The 9,779-nt window shown below is 40.4% G+C and overlaps 1 protein-coding gene across 1 annotated transcript in view; it reads right to left on the bottom strand.

The window, feature by feature from the left end:
- Positions 1-3,316: 3,316 nt before the first annotated feature.
- Positions 3,317-9,779, bottom strand: part of LOC101661582 (heterogeneous nuclear ribonucleoprotein F) — a 17,941-nt gene continuing 11,478 nt past the window's right edge. Inside the window, exons 4-5 of the mRNA XM_004715303.2 lie at positions 7,125-7,182; positions 3,317-5,216 (exon numbers count right to left, since the gene is read on the bottom strand). Of these exons, the coding sequence (XP_004715360.1) occupies positions 3,919-5,166 (1,248 nt within the window). The 5' untranslated portion in view covers positions 5,167-5,216; positions 7,125-7,182 and the 3' untranslated portion in view covers positions 3,317-3,918. The remainder of the gene's footprint in view (positions 5,217-7,124; positions 7,183-9,779) is intronic.

Genomic DNA, 9,779 nt, shown 5'->3' with positions numbered 1-9,779 from the left:
TTACAGGGCTGAAGGTAAACAAGCGGCCATCTAGCTCAGAAGCAACAAAGCCCACATGGAAGAAGCACACTAGCCTGTGAGATCACAAAGTATCAAAGGGATCAGGTATCAAAGAACAAAAAATAGTATCATTGAGAACGAAGGGGAGTGTACATCCAAAGCCCATCTGTAGAAAAAACTGGACATCCCCTTTACAGAACGGTTGCGGGGAGATGAGCCAGTCAGGGTGCAGTGTAGCAATGATACAACTTTCCTCTAATTCTCAACTATCATGATCCCACTTCTACCTTACAAATCTGGCCAGACCAGAGGATGTACACTAGTAGATAGGAACTGGAAACACTGGGAATCCAGGACATATGAACCCTTCAGGTGAGAGTGGCAATACTGGGAGGGTAGAGGGAAGGTGAAGGAGAAAGAGGAAACCGATTACAAGGATCTACATATAACTCCCTCCCTCCCTGGAGGATGGACAAAAGAGAAGTGGGTGAAGGGAGATATTGGACAGTAAGACATGAAAAGATAGTAATTTATAAATTATCAAAGGTTCATGAAGGAGGGGGCAGTGGGAAGGGAGGGGGAAAAATGAGCTGATACCAAAGGGCTCAAGTAGGAAAGCAAATGTTTTGAGGATGGCAACAAATGTACAAAAGTGCTTGACACAATAGATGGACCTACGTATTGTTGAATTGTAAAAGCCCGCAATAAAATGATTTAAAATAATGTGCGTAACTCCAGAGTGGAAGTTTTTTGAAATTAAATTAGAACCAAGTGGTCACCAAACCAGCTCACTTCTCACCCTCCAATGGGAGCAAACAGGACTATTTATTCATTTATGTCTCGAAACAAGAATCTTACAGCTGCGGTGAACAATGGGTAAGTGACATGACATAACATGGGCTAGGATTGCTTATCTTCAGTGGTACCAAGATGCAGTATCTTGATGGTTTACCTCACAGGAACCACTGAAGTTATACTCAAAGCCAGAGGTCATCACACAATCTTATTGTCCTACTAGTAGACATTCATCTTTCTCTTACAAAACAGAATTTAGCAGCCCAGAGCTTAACCCAGACTGTACTCAAAGCTCCTTTTGAAATCCACACCCAATCCTTTTGGAGCTATTCTAATTGGAATTACCTACATTTTGATAAAAAGGAAACACGGGGGTCAGTTACTTAGAACATGTGGGATCTGATTTAAGACGTCATCAGTTGTCCTGTAAAAGTGCTGTCACAACCTTATAGATGGCAGTATTTTTAGTCACACTTGAGACCCTGGATGGTGCAAATAGCTACTAGACTGGACTAACTGGAGGCACACAGGAAGGGCTGGCAACTTCCTGAAAAATCAGCCTTTGATCAAACTTCTAGAGTGCACACACTAAGATATCTGCATTTGGGTGGTATTCTAGGATTGATGACAAACTAAAAGCACACCAGCCCTGCATTGTGGTTCTCATTAGCCTTGGACTCAAGGGTGGCCCCACATTTCCATCTGGGTTGGATGGTCCTACAATGAGGAAGGGAACGGAGCCTACTAGTGCTTGGCCCCACTTTTAATTCTTTGGGGTTGCTGCCCTCTTGCAAAAAGACATCAATAACCCATCAGTTTTCCAGAACAAAAAAAAAAGCAACCCTCAAAGTAGGGTTTATTCACAAGTTAGTGGTCAGACTACCAACTGTAACCCTTTAGTCACCCTTCCATTATGGAACAGAATTCACCGTTAGAATAGTCAAAGTGCAGGTTAGGAAAGGAAGGCTAGGGAACACATGGGATAAACAGTAGTGCACTGAAGGGATTCCAGTGAAATTGAAAGTGTATAAAATGCTGATAGGAACTATAATCCTTCACCTGAATCTATACCTAGAGGGAAAAGGATATCGTCCTTTACCCCTACCCAAGGGGTCTTGGAGCCCTACCTGGCCAGCTCAGACTTCCCTGTAAGTTTTTCAGCTGACAGAATTCTCCAAACACAAGGATCTCATCCCAAAGCCAGCAATGATGTTAGTAGGACTACAACAGTGGCCTTAAACTGGAGGGACATCAAGGCAGCTCAAAGGGGGCCACTGCAGATGCTGGAGACTGAAGGACCTGAACTTTAGCCTACCACTGCACCAGACCTTCTTTAAGACGGAGTTTACCTTCTTGGTAGCTAAATTGACACTATAGTCGCAGAAACCCACGGGGATAAGTCACCAGCTAGCAGAATGGATTTCTAATCACTTTATAGATACCCCCAGGACTTGTGTATCCATCATAAAATGTCTCTAAATGGAACCTGAGACATATATAAACCATAGATATATTAACTTTGGGCTCACTTAATTCTAGTTTTTATGATTTAGCCCTGATCAATGCTTTCCCCCTCCTAAAGTTTGATTCAGAAAGCTGATGGTGTCCAGCTAATCAGAAATAGCACCTGGGGTCTTAAAGGCCTGTCTTCAAACAAGTCACAGTCTAAGGAGCCGCACATGGATTAAGGTTCCAGTGAATCCCAACTACAGCCTTGCTGTCAGAAAGCATTCATTGTACACTCAACTATGGCAGATGTAGTTTAAAGTGTAAAACGCTGTATCACTATCTTCTGACCCGTTTTTTTTTTTTTGGATTGAGGTTTTCCTGGTCATTGGTTATGATTATCTGTGTATAAACCAAGATAGGTTTATCCTTAGAGATGCTAATTGAATTAATTTCTTAGGAGCATGGTTGGGAAGGGAAATGGGGAGCTGACATAGATGGTATTCTGAGATTGTGTTGATAACTGCACAAATTTTAAATGTGCATGAGAGATATATGCCAATACTAGTTAAACAAAAAACTGTGGAGCTGCCCAGGATTTTTAACATCACTTTCCGCTGCTAGGTGGATTTATTTCATGTAAAAATAATTTTAAGTATGAAAAAGAATGTTCAAAATACCTTTTATAAATACTTAACACCAAAAGTATGGTTGCTGACTTCACAACACATGTAGCTCCTAAAAATATAGCTAAGAACAATGCATCGGATAGCATAAAAACGAAAAAAGAAAAAAAAACTATTACCAAAAGTCATTAACATACAGGAAATAGTCACAAAACAGATGGTGGCTATGTACATAGACTCCTTTCCACTAATGTTTTTCTATTAGTATATCCAGTCGTGTTTAATGTTTTTATTTATTTTTATTTTAGCCTCATTTTGAAAATATAAGGAAAACATAGATTAGATGTACTGTTATTTAATTCACACTAATACATTTGCATTAAGATGAATTATATCTTCAAACACCCAGTCATTTTGCTAGCTTTTGGTGAGCAGATAGTCTGTACCAGTCATTGTGAAAAAGTCTTTATTTTAAGAAAAAAATTTGGTTAACAAGTTTCACTTAGCAAAATACACCCAAAAGGAAATCACAGTACAAAGCAAGGTTTAAGTCAAGGCCTCACCAATGCCTACAGTATTAGTATTGTGTCTCAATTTTCAAAATTAACTTTTTAAAAGCTTAAAACTTAACCTAAAAGATTTTAAATGAGAACAAACTAGAATGAACAAACATGAGAAATGTTTCTCTTTGGATTAGGGATCTAGCACCTTTTGAGTTTTCAAAAAAAGCATGTCTCCCCAGTGTGTTTACTGCAATGTGGTGTAAAAGAGCCACATATTTAACTACTTTAACTCTGGAGTCACTCTTTAGTATACTACAAAAATGTTGAGAAAAGCCAAAAATGTTTATCATTTACTCATTATCTTTATCACATGCTTCTAGAAGAAAGTTTGCATGAGAAAACACTGAAGAGGTAATTTTTTTAATCCAGATTTCACAAAACTCATGGTGCAAAATGGGTCCCACAGCTTCTATGTAATAACTGCTCTCCACTGCTTGTTGGCTGCCTGTGATAATTTGATTGAAATAACTCAAAATATTTCTATAAAACTAATCGTATCCACCCATGCTGTTTTGCTGACCACTATAGCCAGCTCCATAACAGCCACTCACAGACTGACTCTCAAGGCCAGTGTAAGTAGACTGGGTTGACACCCCCATGCCCTGCATTATTTGGCTATTATATGCCCCATTGCTGGTCCCTGTGGTTGAATTCAAGAACAGCTCAATGTATCTATGCTGCATGTTGGCTCTGTCTTTCGACATTGCGGCCACGGCTTCTTCGTGAGTGCCAAACTCGACATCTGCTTCACCGGTCACTCTTCCATCAGGGCCAATCTCAATATGTACTCTCACAGGGTTAAGTGGAGAGAAGAAATTATAAATGTCATTCTCCGTTGCTTTGTATGGTAGCCCCCTCATGTGGACACAGTGTCCGGTTGTGCTCTGAACAGCAAACTCACTGTCTCCGTATCTGTGGTCATACATTCCTGACAGACAATAGCTGAGATCTCTTCCAAATAGATCTGTGGTGAAACCATAGCTATCGCTGAGGCCACTATACTCCTCATAGCCCCCATAGCCTGTGCTATAGGCCCCAGACCTCATCCTGTCAAAGCCTGCTTGTTTCACAATGCCAATATATCTCCGAGCAGTGCCAGGCCGATCATAGGGCCCTGGCCGCTGCACAGACATGAACTTTAGAGGGGGATCAGAATATGATCTCACTTCTTCCTGACTGCTCTTGAACACTTCAATATACCTGTGCCCTATTCTTTCCTTATGCTTCCCTAGCGCCTTCTCAGCTAATTCCTGTGAAGCAAACTGCACAAAGGCTTCTCCTGTAATCTTGCCCTCGGGGTCTACTGGCAAAGTGATACCATTGGGCATAATTTCCAACCCTGAGAAGAACTGAACAATTTCTTCCTTTGTGCATCCAAATGGAAGTCCTCGGAGGCGCACAAAGCCATCGTTGGCAGTATCGGCACTGTTTGGACCACTGTGCTTCAACACCCAATCCATTTCGGTTCGGTGGGACTTGAATACCTCAATATAGCGGTGCCCCATGCTTTCTCTGTCTTTCTTCAAGGCCATTTTTACATCATCTTCTGATTCAAGTTCAACAAAAGCCTCACCACTCTGTCTGCCTTCTCTGGTGTAGATGAAATGAACACCTGATGCGCCATCATGAATTTTGCATTCAGAGAGGAAATTCTGCACATCCTCAATCGAGCAAGACCACGGCAAGCCACGGAGCTTGACCACAAAACCTTCACCTCCCTCAGGACCCAGCATCATGGAGATTCAACAGGTCAGGTGTCAAACCAGCTTAGTGTGGTTTTTCGTAGCTGAAAAGAAAGCAAAAACTACCTTATGTAATTTTATATTTAGTACTTATTACAAAATTATGTAATCAGCATAGTTTTCCAATTTTACAGATGAGAACAATGGTTAAAAAAAACATAAGTATATATTTTATATACACATACAAAGAGTAAGAATTGACTCAATGGCAACTTTTTGTTGTTTTGTCTGGGGGTTGGGGGGGGGGGCAATAAAGCAAAAGGCAGGAAAATGTAGCAACCTGGAGCCCTAACATTAGTCAAATTAGCACAAGGGCATTTTCTTATTGAAATTTACCTTTACTCAAGATACAGGCCATAAGGAAATTACAAGTGATTTACAAAAGTTCTATGTACAGACTGGGGTGGGGGGGGCGCCAAAAAAAAGTTCTATGTACAATCTCCCTTACCCCCATTACATTTTACCAATTTGTTTGTTTATGCTACCTAGGGACAAATAAATACTGAACGCACGATTGTTTTAAACCATGAAGTGAAATAATATTTTGACACTAGGAGGGAATCGACAATACCTTTAGGAAGCAAAATAACAATAGCCAACAGTTGTGGACACTTCGGTCCTCTAGATGTCAGTAGCACCCTACCTTGTGAAATAAAAATCACTTCTATAGTTACCGTCAGATGTCAACGAGACAAAATTGTTCCAGACTAGGAAATAACATGACTCTTAAAAAGTGGGCTCACCTATCTTGAAAAGCCCCTCAATACTGCCCATAGTTCTACAACTCCTCAATCTTCTTGAAGCCTTTTCTAGAAGTCTGACAATACCTCACATACTTCTCATCCCCTCAATTTCAAGTAATCTTGCCTTCCATTGAAGAGAAAAAGGAAATTGTCAGAAACAACTCAGACCTCATAATGACCCCCTTTAGTAGAGTAGAACTGTCTTTGAGTTCCTTACAGGTTAAATCTTTAAAGGAGCGATCTCATAGACCTTGGAGCAGTTAGTGGGTGGGTCAGTCATTGGCTTTGTTGTTAGAACTCAACTTGTAACCCACTATGCCACCAAAACTCCTACAGAGATTCTAAACTCAATAACTATTTTGTAACATCAAACTCTTTTCTCTATCATTTTCTTAACAGCCTGCCCAAGTTGCTCTTAATTTATTCCAATTACGGCTAGCACTCAACTCACCTAGCTTCAGAAATCTTTGCATCCTCAGGTAACACATGGTGACTGTCTATCCAAACAAAATACCACCCAACCATATTATCTGTCTACACTTAAGATCTCAACTCAAATATGCCATCATTTCCAAAAGACTGTCAATTAAATTAAGTCTTCTGACTCTACCCTCAGAACATTGCTGTGATCCATCTGTGCTTGGCTGGCCACTCACTGTGGCGTGGACCTTGCAGCTCAGTCTTAGCTTAAACTACATGGAGCTAAAACCATTTCAGAAAAAAACTGAGGTATCCTAGGTTAGGCTGAGACAAAGAAAAACATTCCATTTACTATTACTAATGCCTTAAAATACCGGCTAACTATACCCTACAAATTACGAACGTGTTGTTTCAGTTCAACATTTACTGCTTATTTTGTTCTCTATGATTCAGTCACTTCCTTTCTCTGGGGAAAGCTTAAAATTGTAGCCTACTAACAAGGAAATTCACACTTGATTTGTGATGTTAACATCACATTCATTTTTGCCCTTGGATCCTCTATATTTGGATTGTGTGTGTTGGGGGAGGGGGGGAATTATAGTACTTTGCCTTTCAGCTAAAGTGGTGTTTTAAAAACACAAAAACCAGTTGCCATTTTGTCTACTCAGACGCATGGTAAACTCCACTTGTTAGGACCAAAAAATTTTTCACTTTAGGTTAAGAAAATTTTACTTGTCTCCAAGCCAAATATAAATGAAAATTACTTTCAAAGAAACAAGCAAAACTCACCTTTTAAAGATAATGGTAGATGCTCAGTCTCAAGATGTTCTGGAAGTTATGAATTAGCCTTTAAAAAAAAAAACACAAAACCATTGGTATCAGGACACTCTGTAGAGGTGCAGCTATTCCAGGCAAAGGCAAGCAAGGCCAGAGATCCTCCTCTGTGGCTGTTATGGTGATCCAGATGTCACATATGGCCACCATTATGACATTTACAAGGTTTATATTTTCATAGGATATTACAGAGGATAACAGAAGGGGCAGAATCTGCCTTGATGGTACTCAATTCCCAAATATTTATAAAGTGAGGTGGTGAGAACTTCATCAAGCATGCCATATAGAAGGGAGACATTATGTTCCAGGCTCTAAAAGCAATTCTACGCTTTGGACTGACCAGCTAACTCTGAAGGAGGAAAATTAGTCTATTTGTCCCCGCCAAATATTTATAACCAGAAATCCTACACAGCAGCGGTTCTCAACCTGTGGATTGTGACCCCTATGGGGGTCAAACAACCCTTCCACAGGGGTCGCCTGATACATAACAGTAGCAAAATTACAGTTATGAAATAGCAAGAAAATAATTTTATGGTTGGGAGGAGTCACCATACAGGGTCAAAGACAGATTCCATAGAAAAGGAGATCTTGATAATGCAGTGGTTAAGCACTGAGATGCTAATTGAAAGATCAGCTGTTTAAATCCACCAGTCTTCCTGAGAGAAATCATGACTGTCTTGCATCCAGAGATTGTCTTCTTTCTTACAAACCATATGAGCTGTTCTTCTCTGTACAATACAGTCACTATGCCAACTGTTTTTGCTAGAAATTGTTCTACCCGATTAACATTCCTCTGGGAGCAGTATATGAAGATCCTCAAAGTTATGTTCCCCACTTTTTTTGGTCATTTTATTTCTGTAGCCTGTAATTATCTGACATTTACAAAGTTTTGATTCAAGTTAAAGGTGTGTGTGTGTGTGTGTGTGTGTGTGTGTGTAAGAACCAGAGAAATATTGTTTCATTGGTACTATACTGCGCGCTAATTGACATCCTGTTTCCATCTCCATGTGAGTCTTAAAGGAAGTTGAAGCTTGTTGCCTGCTGACTTTAGGGACAAGTAAGGGTTGGAAGGAGGACAGTTTGCCCTCAGGAAAATCCACAATTATGGATTCTTTATGTAGGATTTATGAGGCTGTAAACTTTATAGGATGTCTCATCTTTCTCCATAAGAGTAGGCTGGTGGGGCTGAGCCACATGCTTTTACCCAACAGGGCCACCAAGAGGACTCCGTAAAGAATGGTGTTGACTTTGTTCTAGCAACCTAGCATGTGATGCTCATCCTCCCAGCACCACTGCTGTAAAAATGGGAGCATAAGCAAATGAGGTAAAGAAAGCAGATGGTGCCCAGCTATCAAAAGATAAAGCATCTGGAGTCTTAAAGATAAACAAGCCACCATTTAGCAGAGAAGCAACAAGCCCACATGGAAGAAGTACATCAGCAACCTGTGCGAATGTAAAGCTGCTGACAAGAAAAGCTAACAGATACCAGAAGAACCAAAAAATACCAAAAACAAACAAACAAAAAACCATTGAGGAGAGCGTGAGAGGGTCAGAGCAGAGACCCAAAACCCATCTGTAAACAGGATAGCACCTCACAGAAGGGTCACAAGGGAGAAGTCAATCGGCGTGTAGTACCAATGAAACAGTATTCCTCTGGTTCTTACACACACACACACACACCTGCCTTTCAATTCTGGCCAGACTGGAACATGTACACTGGTACAGATAAGAGCTCATGACACATGGAATCAAGGTCAGACAACCCCCTAAGTAACAGAAATGAGCAGTGATACTAGGAGGGTAGGGGGAAGAGAGAAGCAATCGTAATGACTGACATATAACCCCCGCCGCCCCCAGGACAATGAACAGAAACCAGGTGAAGAGAAGACAGCGGTTGGTGTAAGATATGAAAACAATAATTTGTAATTTATCAAGGAGTCATGGGGGGAGGGGGGAAAAAGCTGATACCAAGGGCTCAAAAATAATTTAGAAAATTAGAAAATGATGGCAACATATGTACAAATATTCTTGATACGAATGATATATGGATTATTATAAGAGCTGTAAAAGTCCCCAATAAAATCTTTTAATTAAAAAACAATTTTTATAGATTAACTAGCAAACACAGTAACCTGCCAGAACACTTACTGAAGATGGCCCACTGGACATGTTATCTATGTTAAAGTTGGTGATTATAACTCAGGTCATGCCAACTGGCCTCATAGCTACATAATCAAAATCCGAAACTTTTGTGTATGCACCCCTATCATGGTCCTTTCCCCACTGCTGCAGTCCCACTCACAGTGCTGGATTAGTCTACCACTAATCATGATCTTGTGAGCTTACCTTTTTCCTATCGTATACAATAAAGAGCCCTGGTGGTACAGTGGTTACACAGGGTCAGCAGTTTAAAACCATCAGTTGCTATGTGGAAGAAAGCTAAAGCTTTTGCTTTACAGCTCTTCTAAGCTCAGAGATGACAAAAAGGCATGCAATTTTGGGGTAGGTGGTATGGCAGGAAAGGATTAGTTACTAGTAAACCCATCAAGAAATGCTTACCTCTAAACTTTGGAACTGGTACAACCTTCCTTCTTTCTCCAAGAAAAAAAA

Source organism: Echinops telfairi, unplaced genomic scaffold (genome assembly GCF_000313985.2).
Source record: "Echinops telfairi isolate 266 unplaced genomic scaffold, ASM31398v2 ScPeMD7_7462;HRSCAF=8500, whole genome shotgun sequence".
NCBI classification, from domain to species: domain Eukaryota; kingdom Metazoa; phylum Chordata; class Mammalia; order Afrosoricida; family Tenrecidae; genus Echinops; species Echinops telfairi.
The sequence above is the reverse complement of the archived record's forward strand: the minus strand, read 5'-3'. Positions and strand labels throughout refer to the sequence as shown.